The sequence below is a fragment of the Anolis sagrei genome, chromosome 2 (assembly GCF_037176765.1).
Source record: "Anolis sagrei isolate rAnoSag1 chromosome 2, rAnoSag1.mat, whole genome shotgun sequence".
NCBI classification, from domain to species: Eukaryota; Metazoa; Chordata; class Lepidosauria; order Squamata; family Dactyloidae; genus Anolis; species Anolis sagrei.
The window spans coordinates 2,825,659-2,845,355 of record NC_090022.1 but is presented as its reverse complement, the minus strand read 5'-3'; the positions used below and the strand labels follow the sequence as shown (position 1 = coordinate 2,845,355).

General features: G+C 48.4%; 1 protein-coding gene and 1 pseudogene across 2 annotated transcripts in view; both read right to left on the bottom strand.

The window, feature by feature from the left end:
* LOC137096000 (zinc finger protein ZFP2-like) overlaps positions 1-3,721 on the bottom strand; it is a 42,076-nt pseudogene extending 38,355 nt beyond the window's left edge.
* Positions 1-19,697, bottom strand: part of LOC137095993 (zinc finger protein ZFP2-like) — a 146,353-nt gene that overhangs the window by 14,740 nt on the left and 111,916 nt on the right. Inside the window, exons 1-2 of one of the 2 annotated variants that reach the window (XM_067463276.1) lie at positions 3,663-3,748; positions 623-760 (exon numbers count right to left, since the gene is read on the bottom strand). Coding sequence is in view for 1 of the 2 variants with exons in the window: in XM_067463275.1 (XP_067319376.1) it covers positions 8,211-9,440 (1,230 nt within the window). In the remaining variant the exon portion in view is untranslated. Of the gene's footprint in view, positions 1-622; positions 761-3,662; positions 9,731-19,697 lie in introns of those variants that run through there. The other variant, XM_067463275.1, reaches the window with a different exon arrangement.

The window sequence follows — 19,697 nt, the reverse complement described above, 5'->3', positions numbered from 1 at the left end:
CTAGGTGGGAATGTTTCAACTGACCACCTTCATTAGCATATAATGGCTTGGAAGTGCCTGGGGGAATCTTTTGTTGAGAGGTGATTTGATGTGCCTGATTGTTTACTCTCTGTTGTTTTGCTGTTGTAATTTTTGAGTTTTTTAATACTGGTAGCCAGTTTATTTAATTCAATAATTAAATAAACATTCAACTAAAAATCTGAACGAGATTAAAAACCATTAAAACATAGACATATCCAAAAAGAGGTCCCATAGAGGAAGAGGAAGAGGAGGGGGAAAGGCTTCCTTTCTTCAGCTCTGGAGACTCAAGAGAGAACAGAACCAGGAGTTCAAAAAGCAGGAAAAGGAATTGTATTAAACATAGGGAAGGGCTTCCTAAGGGCAAGAAGAAGAGCTGTTCAGCAGGGGAACTCTCTGCCTTGGAGTCCGCTGAGAGCTCCTTCTTGAAAGGATTTAGTCAGAGGCTGGGTGGTCATCTGTCAGGAGGGCTTAGGATTGTGTTTCTGAGCCTGGCAGAAGGGGCTGGGGCTGGATGGCCCTTGGGGTCCCTTCCAACTCTTGGGCTTCTAGGATTCCTCATGTCTCAGTCCTAGGCCAAGGCCTCCTCCTTCCTCCACCTTACCTTCCTGCAGCTGCTTATCCTTCTCCACTTCAGCCTGGAGCTTCTTCTGCAGAGGCTCCGCCATTCCCGCTGCCCTGGAGCCTCTCTCCTTTCCGCAGGATGCCCTTCTCTGTCGAGGGAAGGATCCGGGTTATGAGTCTGGGAAAGGAAAAAGCAGTCAACAAGGGCAAAGTGGCAACAACAACAGTTCAGTATATCGGGTGTTTGTGGTGCTTCCGCAATTCAGGGAGCAGAGTCAGGTTTTGAAAACTTACAAAAGACTCGATTCAAAGAGCTACACAACTAGACAGGAAAGTTGACAGAACCTGGCCATATAAGTAGCCGCAGACATCTCGTCTCTCTCCATGCTCACAGGAGGAGGAGAATGTGGACTCAGGTGCTTGCCATGTGCTCCGAAAAAAAGTTGTGTCCCTGGGATGTATCCATCTAACATGGAAAATATAGGAGGAGAGAAAGGAAGGCAGACAGGTAAACAGAGAGGCCAATGGGGGAAGGAGGGGCTTTCCCCTGCCAGTTAACCCACCTGCCTATGCAAGGCCTCAGATGGCCTGAAGAAGAGAAGGCTGAGAGGAGATATGATAGCCATGTATAAATATGTGAGAGGAAGCCACAGGGAGGAGGGAGCAAGCTTGTTTTCTGCTTCCCGGGAGACTAGGAACAATGGCTTCAAACTACAAGAAAGGAACAATGGCTTCAAACTACAAGAAAGAAGATTCCATCTGAACCTGAGGAAGAACTTACTGACTGTGAGAGCCGTTCAGCAGTGGAACTCTCTGCCCCGGAGTGTGGTGGAGTCTCCTTCTTTGGAAGCTTTTAAACAGAGGCTGGATGGCCATCTGTCAGGGGTGCTTTGAATGCAATATTCCTGCTTCTTGGCAGAATGGGGTTGGACTGGATAACGGCCCAGGAGGTCTCTTCCAACTCTTTGATTTTATGATTCTATGACTGCAACCTCAGAGTTTTTAAATAACTGATGTAATGTTTAGATGTTTCAATTCTTTGGTTTTGTGTAAATGTTTATTTTAATTATATGATGTTTCTAAGGCATCGAATTGTTTCCTATGTGTAAAGCCGCTCTGCGTCCCCTTCGGGGTGAGAAGGGCGGGGTATAAATATGGTAAATAACAAACAAACAAATAAGACAAAAGCCATTGGTTTCAATCCAAACCGAGACGGCTTTCTTAGCCTGCCCTGCAAGGGGTCGGGGTCCCACCAGAGGATGCTTCCGGCTCTTATTATTAGTGAGAGTAATGAGGAAGGAGAGGCAGCTCTGGCCTGGGCGGGTCCAGGAGGTCACAAAGAGTCGGAAGCGAGTGAACGAATAAACAACAAACAATTGTGAATGATCATAAATGATTAGAGAGAATGTATTGTTGGAGGCTTTCATGGCTGGAATCACTGGGTTGCTGTAGGTTTTTCGGGCTCACAACCTCTGAGGACGCTTGCCATAGATGCAGGCGAAAAGTCAGGAGGGAATGCTTCTAGAACATGGCCATATAGCCCAAAAAACCTACAACAACCCTATGAGAGAGAATGTTCCCGAGATCAGTTTCACACAGGAACAAGACACGTGACACAGATCAGATTGGAACCACCGAATGGGAAGATGGCTGCAAAGGATGGAAGAAAGGAAGGGAAAAAGGAAGAGAGGGAGGAAGGAGAGAAGGAAGAAAGGGAGGTGCATGCCTAAAGCACATTTTTGAAGGAAAGGAGCACATTCCAAAACATAGCGTGTGGCCAGCCCCATCCACGCGCCGAGTTTTCTTGACACATGCACACACGTATGTCTATCTCTCTGTCTATCTATCTCTCTATGTATCTATCTGTCTGTCTCTCTATCTGTCTATCTATCTGTCCATCTTTCTCTCTGTATATCTATCTATCTGTCTATCTCTCTCTCTCTATCTATCTATACCTCTGTCCATCTTTCTCTCTATTTATCTCTCTGTCTATCTATCTATCTATCTGACCATCTTTCTCTCTGTCTATCTCTCTCTCTCTGTGTATCTATCTCTCTGTCTATCTCTCTGTCCATCTTTCTCTCTATCTATCTTTCTCTCTGTTTGTCTATCTATCTATCTGTCTATTTATCTCTCTCGGTCTATCTATCTATGTATCTCTCTGTCTATCTCTCGGTCTATCTATCTTTCTGTCTATCTCTCTCTCTCTCTATCTATATCTCTGTCCATCTTTCTATTTATCTCTCTCTCTATCTATCTCTCTGACCATCTTTCTCTTTGTCTGTCTATCTCTCTCTATCTCTCTGTCCATCTTTCTCTCTGTCTATCTTTCTCTCTCTCTGTCTATCTCTCTATCTTTGTCTTTCCATCTATCTATCTCTCTGTCTATCTATCTATCTATCTATCTATCTATCTATCTGTCTATCTATTTATCTATCAATCTATGTGCTTGTCTGTATAGATGTGTGTTTGTGGGTGAGGGATTCCCAATTGGCTCCCTCTTCCTGAGCCCAGGGCCACTCCCACTGCTGAGGGGCCCGGACCCAGCCTGGCAGGAGGACCCCCTCATCCCCATCCCCGGGACCCCCTTTGCCCCCAGGTGGGGCACTGGGAAGCCCGCCAGACACGGATGTGGGCCCAGCCTGGCACACGGGGAACCCGGACAAGGCGACAAGGGGAGGGGATGGAAGGGGGGCGAGGAAGGGGGTGAGGGGAGCGGCCTTCCTTCCTTCCTCTGGCCCCCTTTGGGGGCCTTTCCTGAGGGGAGCAGGCCACAAGGGGAGGGTCGGAGGGAGGAGTGTCAGGGGCCCTTTCCCGAGGTGCCCCTCCCTCCCTCCACTCCCAAGGAGGAGGAGGCCACCCACCCTTCCGGGGCTGATTCCCAGGCTGAGCCCGACTCCCCAGCACAGGCCTCAGGCCTCCCTCCCTCCCTCCTCGGGCCTCCTCCCCCTCCTCTCTGAGGGAATCCCAGGAGGAAGAGGCCAGGCCGCAGAGCGAGAAGTCTCCGAAGAGCAATCTCCTGCTCCTCCTTCCCAAACACACTCGCGAGTGGGCCTTCCTCCCCTCCCCTTCCTCTCCACCTGGGAAGAAGCCTGGCTGCCTCTCCCTCGGCTAGGCCCAACCGGAAGAAGCGCCGCTCTCTCCCACTTCCGCCCGCGGAGGCCTCCCCCCCTTCCCTCTGTCAACAACGGCCTGGCCGTGACGTCACCCAGAAGCCCTACTTCCGCCCGGCGCTGTCATGGCGGGAGGAGGAGGAGGCGTGCGTGCCCAAAGAGGGGCGGGGCTTGGCCTTAAAGGAGCCGCCGGGCTGCAGGAAGGAAGGAGGCTGGGAGGCAGACCCAGGCTGCAGTTCCTGGCCTCTCTCTCTCTCCTTCCTGGCCCAGCCTGGGGAGGGAGTGAGAGGGGGGGAGGGAGGGAGGGAGGGCCGTGCTGGGGGGCCTAGCCGGGGAGGAGGACCAAGGGGAGGGCCAGGTCCCGGGCAAGCTGTCTTGGGGAGATTCTGCTCCTCTCTCTCTCTCTCTCTCTCTCTCTCTCACACAGGCACAACATGCATCACTCACTGGGTTGTTGCTGTGAATGTTTTTCCGGGCTGCTGCCTGGCCAGGTTCCAGAAGCACTCTCTCCTGACACTTCCCCTCCACCTCTCTCTGCCCAAAGGCATCCTCAGGGGTTGGGAGGGAGGGAGGCCTCTTGCAAACTGGGCCAGTGGGGTCCACATACATACATCCCTGTGGAGGGAGAGAGGAAGAACTCCCAACTGCCTGTTGGAGGCAAGCGTGGAGGTTTCCATTGACTACCTTCATTCGCATGGAATGGCCTTGCAAGTCCAAAGCCTGGCTGCTTCCTGCCCGGCTTCCCACAGACATATATATCAGCCCCACTTCCCTACTTTCTCCTAGACCTCACCCCTCTGAGGCAGCTGTGCCGGACTGGATGAGGGCGAACCAATTGAAACTGGATCCAAACAAGACAGAGGGCCTTCTGGTCAGCCGTAAGGCCAAGCAGGGCACAGGGTCACAGCTTGTGCGGGACGGGGCTGCGCTCCCTCTGGAAGTGCAACTTTGTGGCAAGGCAGCTTTTGCACCATTAAAACTTGTGTGCCAGTTGCACCTGTACCTTGGGAAGTTGGACTTGGCCACAGTCCTCCACGCTCTTGTCACATCCCAAATAGATTCCTGCAATGCACTCCATGTTGGGCTGCCTTTGAAGACTGTTCAGAAGCTCCAAAGAGTCCGACGGGCGGCAGCGAGATGGCTTGCCAGTCTGCGACTGAGCACAATTCAAAGTGCTGGCTTTAGCCTAGAAAGAAAGCCCTTCTTAAGTCAGTGTTTCTCAACCTTCGTAATGCCGCCCGCAACCCCTTAATTCAGTTCCTCATGTGGTGGTGACCCCCAACCATCACATTGTTTTCGTTGCTACTTCCATAACTGTCATTTTGCTGCTGTTATGAATCGTCATGTAAATATCTCATATGCGGATATATTTTCATTCATTGGACCAAATGGGGCACAAATACCCAATACATCCAAATGGAGGGGTTTGGGGAGGGGAGTGGACTGATTTTGTCATTTGGGAGTTGTAGTTGCTGGGATTTATAGTTCACGTACAATCAAAGAGCATTGTGAACCCCACCAATAATAGAATTGTGCCAAACAGAGACTGGAGGGATTTTGGATGAATTGACCATGATTTAGGGGAGATGTAGTTCACCTAGATCCAGAGAGTACTGTGAACCCAAACAACTATGCCAAAGGGATTCCAAAGACCATCAGAAATACGTGTTTTCTAATGGTCTTTGGTGGCCACTCTGAAACCCTCTCACGGCCCTCTCCAGGGGTCCCGACCCCCAGGTTCAGAAACACTGCCTTAGGTCTTTCTGTGGGGAAAACGTTATGGGAGCTGGAGTCCAAAGAAATAACTTTGGACTAATAATGTAACAACATGGGAATCTTTATTACATTTTGGACACTGTTATGCATGTGCAATCCAAAAAAAAAAAAAGGGGTTTCTAAACTATGTTCGAAAGTAGGGGGCCCTGGTGCTTCGATTCTAAAGTCACTTCTGGATTTTTGCATAAAACATTCAAAACTTTCCAAAACTTCAGAAGTGATTCATTAATGGCAGATGTGCAAGCGCAATAGGGGGAAAACGGCAGAATGTGGGGGGAACTTGAGGGGCTTCTCTCTCCCTCGTTTTTGAGCGATCCTGATGAAACAGTGGCACAACACATCCTCCGCTGTTAGCATACCAAATTTCAGAATGTTTAGATGATACGCTGATTTTTAGGAATTTTAAAAAAGAATTTAGGAAATACATTACTAAACAAAAGAGCAACAACAGACCTCACGACCTCTGAGGATGCTTGCCATAGATGCAGGCGAATGCCTCTAGAACATGGCCATATAGCCCGAAGAAACCCACAAGAACCTAGTGATTCCAGCCATGAAAGCCTTCGACAATACAAAGAGCAACCTCCTTGAATTGTTTAGGGAATGACATAAGGTAACGGGATCCGTCCCCCCCAACTTCCAGGCATATTCATACATCTACCCATTTATGGTAATTTTGCAACGTTCTTCTCTCATATTAACCAAAAGAAGAAACCAATTATCAACCAATTCCTCATTTTCATAGATTCCTACAGTTGGAGGAAAACCCCAAGGACCATCTGGTCCAACTTCCTTCTTCCTGGCAGAAGGGGGCACCACCACAACCTCTGACAGTTGGCCAACTGGCCATGGACTAGGGAATGATGGGAGTTATAGCACTTGGAACCCGTTTGGATGTCAAAAACACCCGAATTTACTTCCGGCATCTGAAAGATCCCAATGGAAACAGACATGCTTAGTTAATATATAACTGATCAGAAGTGACAAGTACATTTTAAAGTGGTGGCAGATATTCAATGCACATTTTCCTTGTTTCTTTCTAAATCCTCAGCAGGGATTCCCAAACTGGATTCCTTCAGGATTTCTTGGACTCCAACACCCAAAAGCCTCAGCTGCCTTGGCCCAAGATCAGGGATTCTGGGACACGGAGTCCCCAGGAGGTGGAAGGCCAGGCCTTGGGAAGGGGGGCTCCTGAGATGGGACAATGCTTCCAGGGCAGAACAGCTCTTCCCATCAGGAAATGCTTCCTACGGTTTAGGTGGAAGGTTCTTTCCTGCAACGTGAATCAGTTGTGTCATATCTTAGTCTCCAGAGCAGCAGGAACAACTGGCCCTTTTCTCCTCAATGGGACATCCTTCCAAATATTGGCTCTCCTGTCCTCTCGGCCTTTTTCCTCCTCCAAACTAAACATCCCCAGCTCCCTCAGCCATTCCCTATCGCCCTTCTCTGGAGAGATTCTAGCGTCTCACAATCTTGCTGGAATGGTGCTGCCCAGAACAGAACGCAGGGTGATTCCAGGGGAGGCCTGATCCACGTCTAGAAGAGAGTCCACGAAAACGTCCACTAAAACCCTCACGCTCCCATTGGGACAGCCTAAAATCACACTGGCTTTTTAAACTGATGTAGCACACCTTATTTTTTTTTAAAAAAAGACAATTTTTATCCAAAGACAAAAACCAAAAACAAAGCATGTTGATACAAATTACAAATTTGGTCTTTAATGTTCTTTACACAAATTATAGTTTTGGTACTTTTATTACAAAGTCCTACATTCTTTGTCTTCCATTCTCTGCAGTTAGGGAGATGTGCTGTGTCTCCTCATGGACCCTTGGCCATTAAACAGTACAAAACAACCAATATCTATGGATCAATGTGTTAAGTTGTTCAATCACTCAATCAATTATAACACTGAATTACACAATGCATACATTACATACACTAAGATTATTATTGTCTCAACACCATGGGCAAAATCTATATGAACATCAATTATTCAATCAAGAAAAACATCTATAACAAACATTAAGCAGTAAGTTCTCATTCACAACATGCTGTGAGTTCTCAAACAGAAGACAGTCCAGAATTTATAATCAACTATTCAGAATACAACAAAGTCCAGAAAAGGGTGACAGGGACATGGCTGGAGCCCAAAATTCTAACCGAGGGGCAACAGAGCCAAGACGGGAGACGAGGGTATGAAGAGATGACCTTCTCTGCTACCAAAGAGCTCTTCTTCTTCAGAACCCTTTTCTCCAGAGATCTCCGCTGCTGCTCCTTTCAGTAAACCTCCACAGATCACCCTAGAAGCCTGTGACGGGTTTCTTATGGAGGAGGCGAGGGGAACCCCTTCAGAGCTTGCTGCAATACGGAGAAAAATCCCCTTCTGAGTGAGACCTGCTCCCAGTAGCCGCCGACCAAGGCCACACAAACTAGTCCATGGTAGAGAGAGAGAGAGAGAGAGAGAGAGAGAGAGAGAGAGAGAGAGCCAGGTGCCGGCCTTCCTCTTTCCTTCCAATATTTTTTGAAAGAGAGCTCAGAAACTGAAAGGCAGGTCTCCTCTAGCGGCGCATGAGTTCCGTGATGTTTATTGTATGCTGAACGTTCTCTACAGCTCTTCCCACATTCCGTGCATTTATATGGCTTCTCTACGATGTGGCTCCTTTGAAAGCAATGTAGATAGATTTGGAAGGAATCGAGACAGTTACTCTGACTGAAACTTTCTCCACATTCTATGCACTTCTATGGCTTCTGTACTGTGTGAGTCATTTGGTGGGAACGAAGATTGCCACTGCGACTGAAGCTTTCTCCACATTCCATGCATTTATATGGCTTCTCCCCTGTGTGCTTCCTTTGATGGGACCAGAGACTGCCACTGTGACTGAAGCTCTTTCCACATTCTATACATTTATGTGGTTTCTCCCCTGTGTGGATCCTTTGATGGGAGCGTAGAATGCCACTCTCACTGAAGCTTTTTCCACATTCCAAGCATTTATATGGCTTCTCCCCTGTGTGGGTCCTGCGATGGGCATGAAGCTGTCCATTTTCTCTGAAGCACTTTCCACATTCCATGCATTTATGTGGCTTCTCCCCTGTGTGGATCCTTTGATGGGAACGTAGAGTGCTACTGTCACTGAAGCTCTTTCCACATTCCATACATTTATATAGCTTCTCCCCTGTGTGGATCCTTTGATGGTAACGTAGATGGCCACTCTCACTGAAGCTCTTTCCACATTCCACGCATTGATATGGCTTCTCCCCTGTGTGGATCCTTTGATGGGAACGTAGATGGCCACTCTGACTGAAGCTCTTTCCACATTCCATACATTTATATGGCTTCTCCCCTGTGTGGATCCTTTGATGGGAACGTAGATGGCCACTCTGACTGAAGCTCTTTCCACATTCCATACATTTATATGGCTTCTCCCCTGTGTGAATACTTTGATAGGAACGTAGATTGCCACTCTGACTGAAGCTTTCTCCACATTCCATACATTTATGTGGCTTCTCCCCTGTGTGGATCCTTTGATGGGAACGTAGAGTGTCACTGCGACTGAAGCTCTTTCCACATTCCATACATTTGTATGGCTTCTCCCCTGTGTGGATACTTTGATGGGAACGTAGATTGCCACTCTGACTGAAGCTCTTTCCACATTCCATGCATTTATGTGGCTTCTCCCCTGTGTGGATCCTTTGATGGGAACGTAGATGGCCATTCTCACTGAAGCTTTCTCCACATTCCATGCATTTATATGGCTTCTCCCCTGTGTGGGTCCTTTGATGGGAACGTAGATTGCCACTCCGACTGAAGCTCTTTCTACATTCCATGCATTGATATGGCTTCTCCCCTGTGTGGATCCGTTCATGTACAGTAAGAGAACTTTTCCAATCAAATTGTTTCCCACACTCCATACACTGATGTAACTTCTTCCCTGTGTCTGATCGAGGATAGGGAGGTAGAGTGCTTGCCATTTTTTCACATTTATAATTCAAATATGATGCCAGGGGTTCACAGATATAACCTCCTGAACAGCAGTTTTTGTATTGCTGTAGCCTTCTGCTTGGTTTCCCAAGCCTCTGTTTTTACAGCAAAATCTTATTTCCTCCCTTAACAGCACAGGAATGTAGCCTTAAATATATTTCTCTAGTACTTATTTTTTCTTGTTGTCATTGCTGTGTATCTTGAAGTCACTTTGAACTTACAGCACTCCTCAGGCAAAGCTCTCACAAGGCGTTCTTCGCAGAACTTGTTCCGAAGTTACCTGCCAGAGAAATGAGAGGGAAATCTCTTCAGGAGTTGAACAGAGAAAGATCTCATGGAACACGAAGAGGAAGTCTAGTGCTGTAGCAAACCAAGAGGAAGAGGGAAGCTGCCCATTGCCTGGTGACACTTGCCCAACTACGAACAATCCTTCCTCAGGTACAAAGGGGACAGGCACAAAGATTCTCTGTGTGCGATTTCTTACACTGCCAGGTGTTCAGGGAGGGGCCTTTTGAATCCTCAGCCAGGGGGGTCCTGGGCCTCTCTCAACTACAAACTCTAGAATCCTGCAGGAAACAGACACAGGACTTCAAAGGGGAAGCACGCTCTTCTCCTCCTTGGAAGGCCAGACTCATAACTTTTCTGAGGCTGCAGGGATTCTTCCTCCGCGTGGCTTTTTGGGCCTTCTCCTTTTGAGTCCACCCTCCCCTCCTGTCTTTGCAGGCCCCCCTGCCCTCCTCTTCCTGCCTCCCGAAGGCACTGACATCCTTCCCGCCCTTCCTTTGCTCATGAATGGGGAGCGGTGGATGTGTTGCAGCCACCCCAGGCTTCACGGATTACCTCCAGCTCCACAGTGTGGTGTGTCTGTTTTGAAAAATGTGCTTCTTTAAAACATGAGCTTTTGTTCCCGAAACACAATTGTTTAGGTATTACTACTTTAAACATTTCTTATTAATGGTTTATGAGTTGTAATTCATTTGAAAGGAAAGGGATGAGAATGTAGACCTGGAGACTGGAGTTGCATCAACCTCTGCACCAGGTGGGCTTTGGAGAGGAGGGCATCCCATCATGGGGAGATCGCAGAAGAGAAGGCCCTCCTGGTTTCCATGGGTGCTCATATCTATACAGACTTCATGTCCATGTAACACTGCTTCTAGCTGCACCCTCATTTTTTATACATCCTTTACTGAAAGGGGGGGGGGAGAAAAAAGGGGGGGAAGATAGGTGACTTCTGGTCTCTTCCAATCTCATCACAAAGAAAGCTATAATCATATGCTTCACCTTCTAGACCTCTCTATATTTACTCTTTTCTCATAATAAAATTATATTTTCCTGTTCAGTCCTTTTTCCAGAAACCATTTCCTCACCTCTGATGTCCCTTAACAGTATTGTAAGAAGTTTTATGAATAGAAGAGGCGAGAGCGGGCATCCCTGCGGGGTCCCTGTTTGAATTTCCCATGGCTTGCCTAGGCTTCCCTTTGCAATCCCTTGTGCCGTCTGTCTAGTGCCGTGGCTCCCAACCTTTTTTGGGACCAGGGGCCACTTTGGCCAGGGACCCCTCTCCAACATTAGGACCCAAAGGGTTACAAATCAGTTTTTGGTCAACATTAGATTTGGTTTGGTTATTTGGGGTGCTGATTCAGAAAACTGCACTGGAGAGAACACATCAGCTCTACTTTCTGACACAGAACAACATATGCCACCCAGGATTCACCATCCGCTTGTCACAAGAAATATAACGTGCAGATTTGATATGATATATGGTTTGAATGAAACTGAATGAAAGAATGAGAGTGAATAATTTTGAAGACACCAAAATCATGAACTACCTAAGGCAACAGACACGGTGGCTCTGGAGCGTCCCCTCTCAAGTAGCCGAGCCAAACCTGCTCCTTGGCAGCGATGAAGCAAATGGAGAGAAGAGTCAAGTGCGTGTGGCATTCAGAGCCTAGCAAGTCAAATCCACAAGGTCTAGATACTAAACTGAATTAAATACAGAATTCTTAAAAACGAATCGGTTGAACCTGGCCCAATCCCTCTTCAAGGGGCTCAAAATGGGGGACAAATTTCAGGAACTCAAGGAAAGGGATGGTTCCCAGAGCGAAGCGCAATCAAGGCTGACTGTCATAGAATCAAAGAGTGGGAAGAGACCTCCTGGGCCATCCAGTCCAACCCCATTCTGCCAACAAGCAGGAATATTGCATTCAAATCACCCCTGACAGATGGCTATCCAGCCCCTGTTTAAAATCGTCCAAAGAAGGAGCCTCCACCACACTCCGGGGCAGAGAGTTCCACTGATGAACGGCTTTCACAGTCAGGAAGTTCTTCCTCATGTTCAGATGGAATCTCCTCTCTTGTAGTTTGAAGCCATTGTTCCATTGCGTCCTAGTCTCCAGGGAAGCAGAAAACAAGCCTGCTCCCTCCTTCTCTTCCCTGTGGCTTCCTCTCACATATTTATACATGGCTATGAAGGGCGGAATGAAGTAAGGAAGGAGGGAGAGAAGGAAAAAAGTGAGGGAGGGGGAGAAGGGAAGAAAGAAGGAAGAAAGGGAGGAATGAGGTAAGGAAGGGGTGAGAGAAGGAAGGGAGGAATGAAGGGAGCAAGGAAGGAAGAGTGGAAGGAAGAGAGGAAGGAAGGGGTGAGAGAAGGAAGAAAGGGAGGAAGGAAGGGGGCAAGGAAGGAAGAGAAGAAGGAAGGGATGAAGGGTGGAATGAAGTAAGGAAGGGGTGAGAGAAGGAAGAAAGGGAGGAAGGAAGGGAGCAAGGAAGGAAGAGTGGAAGGAAGGGATGAAGGGGGGAATGAAGTAAGGAAGGGGTGAGAGAAGGAAGAAAGGGAGCAAGGAAGGAGGAGCGGAAGGAAGGGATGAAGGGGGGAATGAAGTAAGGAAGGGGTGAGAGAAGGAAGGAAGGGAGGAAGGAAGGGGGCAGGGAAGGAAGAGCAGAAGGAGGGAGGGAGAGGAGGAAGAAGGAAAGGAGGAAGAAGTGAAAGAGGAAGGGGAAAAAAAGAAAGGGAAGGGTTAAGGGAAGAAAGGGAGGGAGACAAGGGAGGGAGACTGCAATGGCACTCCTAGCCCAACCCTCCCTCGCAGGGCCCCCCTGCCTTCCCTCAAGCCCACTCTGGAAGGAAGGAAGGAAAGGAGCCCTTCCCAAAGGAGTGTGTGGCCAGCCCTGAGTTCCCTTGACACACACACACACACACCCCTGCCTGCTTGCCTGCCCATCTCTCTCTCTCTCTGCCTGCCTGGAGGTGTGTTTGTGGGCTCCTCCTCCCTCCCTCCCTCCCGAGGGGGCCCCCCTTCCTTCCTTCCTTCCTTCCTTCCTTCCTTCCTTCCTTCCTCCCTCCCTCCCTCCCTCCCTCCCTCCCAAGGCGGATTCCCAGGCTGAGCCCCACTCCCCAGCACAGGCCTCCTCGGGCCTCCCTCCCTCCCTCCTCGGGCCTACCTCTTCCTCCTCTTCTCTGAGGGGATCCCAGGCCGAGGAAGGGGACAGGCTGCCGAGGAGTCTCCTGCTCCTCCCTCCCTCCCACACTCGCGAGTAGGCCTTCCTCCCCTCCCCTTCCACTCCCACGCGGGAGGATTCCACTGATCCCGGGAAGCCTGGCTGCCTCTCCCTCGGCTAGGCCCAACCGGAAGAAGCGCCGCTCTCTCTCACTTCCGCCCGCAGAGGCCTCCCCCCCTTCCCTCGGTCTCCACTGGCCTGGCCGTGACGTCACCCAGAAGCCCTACTTCCGCCCGGCGCGGGGCTTGGCCTTAAAGGAGCCGGACTGCAGGAAGGAAGGAGGGAGGGAGGCAGAGCTAGGCTGCAGCTCCTCCTCCCGAAGGGGCCTGCCCTCTCTCTCTCTCCTTCCTGGCCCAGCCTGGGGAGGGAGGGAGAGGGAAGACCTCTCTCTCTCTCTCTCTCTCTCTGTCTTTGTCTCTCTCTCTCTCACAGACACAACATGCACCCCTGGGTTGTTGCTGTGAATGGTCTTCCGGGCTGCCTGGCCAGGTTCCAGAAGCACTCTCTCCTGACATTCCCCCTCCATCTCTCTCTGGCTGAAGGCATCCCCAGAGGTTGGGAGGGAGGCCTCTTGCAAGCTGGGCGAGTAGAGTTCACATACATCCCTGTGGAGTGATGCCCAGGGTGGGAGAGAGGATGAACTCCTGTCTGTTGGAGGCAAGCGTGGATGTTTCCATAGGTTTTAAATGCTGGCTGTGACTGTATTGTCTATTGTTTACTTTTGTTTATGAGGTTGACTTTAACTGTTGTATTGTTTTCTTATTGCTTTTACTGTTGATGTACTTTGGGCTCGACCTCATGTAAGCCGCACCAACTCCCTTGGGGAGATGGTAGCGGGGTATAAATAAAGTTTTTTTTAATTGTTATTATTATTATTGATCACATTCATTCGCATTGAATAGCCTTGCAGGTCCAAAGCCTGGCTGCTTCCTGCCTGGCTTCCCACAGATATGTCAACCCCACTGGCCTGCTTTCCCACAGGCCTCACCCCTCCGAGGATGCCTGCCATAGAGAGGTGTGGGCGGGAATGCTTCGGGAACACGGCCACGCACAGCGACCCAGGGATTCCGGCCATGAAAGCCTTCGACAGCAAAATGCAGAAAATCAGTGGCTGATAATGTGAAAACTCGGTGAATGCAAAAACCCAGAGACTCTGTGGCCAGGACACTGATTTCCTCTGGATAACAAGAGGCCTCTCCCTTTCCAACCCAGATGGATCAGGACCTTTCTCTCGTGGTCTGGCCAGGTCCTGAGTCCTCAGGAGATGAGGAAGGGGATCCTGGGAGAGATCCAGGGCGCATAATTCCACGCTTTGGAAGTCCCTGAAAGCCTCAGGACCACCTGGCAAGGGAACCCCAAACCTTTCAGAAATGTTGTTGTTCATTCGTTCAGTCGTCTCCGACTCCTCTTGACCTCATGGACCAGCCCACGCCAGAGCTCCCTGTCGGCCGTCACCACCCCCAGGGTCTCCTTCAAGGTCAGTCCAGTCACTTCAAGGATGCCGTCCATCCTCCTTGCCCTTGGTCGGCCCCTCTTCCTTTTGCCTTCCACTTTCCCCAGCATCATTCCCTTCTCTAGGCTTTCCTCTCTCCTCATGATGTGGCCAAAGGACTTCCACTTTGTCTCTAGTCTCCTTCCCTCCAATGAGCAGCCGGGCTTTATTTCCTGGAGGATGGACTGGTTGGATCTTCTCGCAGTCCAAGGCACTCTCAGCACTTTCCGCCAACACCACAGCTCAAAAGCATCTCTCTTCCTTCGCTCAGCCTTCCCGAAGGTCCAGCTCTCACATCCGTAGGTGACTCCAGGGAAGACCATGGCTTTGACTAGGCAATGGATCTTGGTTGCCAGTCTGATGTCTCTACTCTTTACTATTTTATTGAGATTGGACATTGCTCTCCTCCCAAGGAGGAAGCGTCTCCTGATTTCCTGGCCACAGTCTGCATCTGCAGTCATCTTTGCGCCTAGAAATACAAAGTCTGTCACGGCCTCCACATTTTCTCCCTCTATTTTCCAGTTGTCAATCATGCTTGTTGCCATAATCTTGTTTTTTTTTTTTTTTTTTTACATTTAGCTGCAACCCGGCTTTTGCGCTTTCTTCTTTCACCTTGATTAGAAGGCTCCTCAGCTCCTCCTCGCTCTCGGCCATCAGAGTGGTGTCATCTGCATATCTGAGGTTGTGAATGTTTCTTCCAGCCATTTTCACCCCAGCTTTGCATTCATTGTATGGAAGGGTATTTTGGGTCCTGCTGTATTCAGAGTGTCTCCAATGTATGGTGAAGGCACCTGGTCCCCATACCCTCTATGTACATCCAACCCTGGGAACGGAGAGTCCAGGACCATCAGTAAATATCCCTCTAGCGCTCTCCCAGCCTAGACATGGAATCGCTTTTGTGTGTGATTGACAGATAGACAATCCCTTTATCAGTAGGGATGTTTTGCACTATTTACCTGACCTTTTGTGTCCAGAGATCTAGGATTCCCGCAGAAAAAAAGGCTAAGCAAAGGTGAATAAATGAGCCTTTGGAATGGGTACGTGACCCTCTGGATCTGTGGCATGATCACCTTTTGTCTTCTGTGCCTGGCACGGTTGCAACAACTAACGGGCAACAAACTCTAGTCTATAAGCCTCTCTCTATGATTTTCATCTCTATTTCCTTTAAATGCTGTTCTATACTTCATCAATTCAGTTAACTTGTCCATCTCAACTGATGGACGTGAATCTTCATCAGCCGTTGTCACCATTCTCTGTAGTTAGGAAGATGTGCTGTGTATCCGAATGGACCCTTTGCCAACGGTGGGGATTAAACCGTCTCAAGTATGGAAAGGAGTTCACTCTAAGCAGGGATATGTTGTTGTTGTTCATTCGTTCAGTCGTCTCCGACTCTTCGTGACCTCATGGACCAGCCCACGCCAGAGCCCCCTGTCGGCCGTTACCACCCCCAGCTCCCCCAAGGTCAGTCCAGTCAGGGATATATGTCTGTCTATATATGTTGTGTGTCTATGGCATTGAATGTTTGCCATGTATATGTACATTGTAATCCGCCCTGAGTCCCTTGCGGGGTGAGAAGGGCGGAATACAAATACTGTAAATAAATAGGTACACACAAAGCAAGGCGGATGGTCCCGTGTTCCAGGGTTCTCCTGGTATGAAGCCTGACGTTTATTAAACAAACACAAGATAAGCCAAGACCATATTTGCTTATAAGAAAATTAAAGTCTTGAGTCCACCTTCTTTTATCGTGTCAGGAAAGAAGTGAGAACATACTGTAAGTCACTTCTGGTGTGAGAGAAGTGGACATTTGCAAAGACGATGCCTAGGGGATGCCTGAATGTGCTACCATCCTGCTGGGAGGCTTCTCTCACGTCTCCGCATGGGAAGCAAGGGTGTCTGTCAGGAGCTCACTCTGTCTCGTGGATTTGAACCACCAACCTTCAGGTCAGCAGTTCAGCCGGCACAAGAGTTTAACCCATTGCGCCAGTCCGGCTAATATAATACAATTGCATCAGCACAGTGGGAGTAACAATGAACACAAGGAGCCCCTGGTAGCGCAGTGGGTTAAACCCCTGTGCCGGCAGGACTGAAGACTGACAGGTCGCAGGTTCGAATCCGGGGAGAGGCGGATGAGCTCCCTCTATCAGCTCTAGCTCCTCATGCGGGGACATGAGAGAAGCCTCCCACAAGGATGATAAAAACATCAATTTATCTGGGTGTCCCCTGGGCAACGTCCTTGCAGACAGCCAATTCTCTCACACCAGAAGCAACTTGCAATTTCTCAAGTCGCTCCTGACACGACAAAAAAACCCAAAAATAACAAAACAACAACAACAATGAATGCAAGGCACAAAGTCCTCAGTCATTCCAGAAACAGGGTCATTTCAGAGCAAATCCCCCACATATATACACCAAGGTATCAGAAGCACATTGGCAACCTCTCACTTAATTGTCCAATAACCATAGACACCTTAAAGTATTTAGAATGATAGAATAACTTTATTGTCGCTGTGCATTGTACAATAAAAGGAAATGCATTCCCCAACACACATCACAAAAACGACATACCCATCCCTCCACACTGCAAGCAGCAACCACCGTTTCAGAAGGAAGGTCTGTTTCTGTGCATGGGTTGCTCCCATGTTGACTTCAGGGGACACAACATCAGCTTTCAATAGTAAAATACTCTGGTTTTCTTTGTTTTTAGTCTCTTCCTTTTCAGCTGCTCTCAAATTTCTTCGAAGAAGGATATATTACTTGAATTCTGCAAGTAGGCAGCTGAAGAGTGGCAGGATGATGTTGTGGAAAAGGGAAGGGGAATGGAGGGGAGAAGGAGGGGAACCAGGAGGGGAGGGGAGGGAAGGGGAGGGAGGGGGAGGGGAAAGGATGGGAGGGAGGGGGATTGAACAGTCAGACTTTTGCCACAACTGAACACACATCTTAAGTCTTTGGGATTTCAAACTGGTAGGAAGTATAAAAAAACAGAAAAAAAGAGGACGGTTCAGCCTGCCTTCCTTCAACCATGGCCTTCTCCTCTCATTTCAAGATGATTTGGGTGCAGTGGTGCTTGTGGGGCTTGTAGTCCAAGCTGTGCTCCTGCAGAAAGAAAGGAAGGAAGGAAGAAAGGAAGGAAGGAAGGAAGGAAGGAAGGAAGAAAGGAAGAAAGGAAGGAGGGAAGGGCTTGAGTCCACTGCACAAGGCGTATGGTTCCCAAACTGCAGTCCTGCTGACACGAAGGTTGAACCCTTTGCGCCACTGGCTGGGGGCTCCATCTCACAGAGTAATTCCATTGTCCTTTTTAGCAGTGTGGATTGCATTTGTTAGGATGATCATCTTAGAGTTCTGTTACTTGCTGTAATTTAGTTTTGCACATAGAACCACATTTTTGTCTCTTCCTCTTCCTTTTTAGAGTCTTTATTCTGCTTGCTTGCGTGTTTGTATTTCTGTTCTATTCAATAACAATGAATGTCAAAGATGCCAAATGTTTCCACTTTGCTAAAATATAAAGCACTAAAAACTTTGGGAAAGGTTCCTTCTTTCCCCAATTGCGGGTCAATTAACCAAAAACGGATCAGACACATCACAAAGGAAATGTCATATTTCCAATTTGGCCACACTGGGACATCATCCTTTGTGTCCCCGCCACCATTTCTTGGGGGCCATGGAGCTCTGCGCGACTGCCTGTCTGTCACCAATCGAGTCTGCTAATGTCAGAATGAGACTCCCCTGTGATAGGCAAGAAGGAGCATCCCCAGACTTTGCCTAAATGGGGCAAAATAGTATTCAACCGGGAAAACCTAGAATACTCACCAAAAATACATGTGCATAGCAGACAAACTCTAGATTGAATCCAAGGTAAATTTGGGTTTTCTATGTAGTGTAGTCAAGCCGCATATAACTGCATCTGTAACTGATCCAAAGGAACAACTTGGCCGTAGTTGGAAGTCTTGCAAGTGCCCAGCCTCCCTCCCTCCCAGCTGCCATCTCTGCTCAGACCTGAACCTCATCCCGATTGTGACATCATCATCCACGGCATCAGAAGGTTTGTGATCAGCTAAGGCTGCCTCCATGTCAACAACCGTTTAGACAACCTCTGCAACTAGGCCCCGTCTGCAATACTCTATAATATAGTTTAAGTGCTGTGAACTGCATTATATGAACCTATGTGTGGCAGAATACATGGCGCCTAGGGTGTTTCCTTCTTTGAAGTTACATAATTGGGGTAGAAGAGTTTAACATGAAGCTCTCACTAATCAAAAAGGGTCGGTTACGCACAGATTGTGAACAGATAATTGGTAATATTGGTAAAATACATATATTTTTTTTACATTTCAGATGGAAGATGAGCAAGTAAGAGACTGTATGATAAAATGGGATGTGTATCGACCAGAAGTTGATGGCAAAAGTGACTGATATTGGAATCATATGATAATAGAGTTGGAAGAGACCACATAGATCATCATTAACTGACCCAAATACTACTTTTTGTTACTTTTGTGAGTGTTGACTATAAACGTGTAGCTCAGAACTGTCACCGTTAGTTTCTCATCACAATATTACTAAGAAATAGTTTATATACTCCCCCTCCCCCATATAAAACTATGCTATAAAAGTGCCAATATATGGGAGCTGATTTTCCAGCCACAGAGAACAGATACAACAATATAATGTATTTGGATCTCGTGGCCTGGCCAGGTTCTGAGTGCTCAGGAGACGAGGAAGGGGATGCTGGGAGAGATCCAGGGAACATAGTTCCACTCTTTGGACACACCCGAAAGCCTCGGGAGGACCTGGCAAGGGAACCCCAAACCTTTCATACATGTATAGAATTATATTTTGGGGTCTGCTGTATTCGTAGTGTCTCAAATGTATGGTGAAGGCCCCTGTTCCCCCTCCCCTCTATTTACACACAACTCAGAGAACAAATATGACAATACAATGTATTTGGATCTCCAATATGTTTTTTTGGTATATGCAAGGTCTACATAAGTGGTTCTCAACCTGCAAGTCCCCAGATGTTTTGGCCTTCAACTCCCAGAGATCCTAACAGCTGGTCAAGTCATCCTTCCTCTTTTTTCCTTCCTTCGTTCCTATTTTCCTTCCTTCTTTCCTTCAGTCCTCCTCCCCCCTCCTGGGAGTCCATCACCCAGAATCCCCGACCTTGGCTCAAGGCAGCTGAGGCTTCTGGGAGTTGAAGTGAGCAAGGGGGAGGGTTGGGGCCTGGGAATCCCCGCTGCAGAGAGTGGAGGGAATGCCC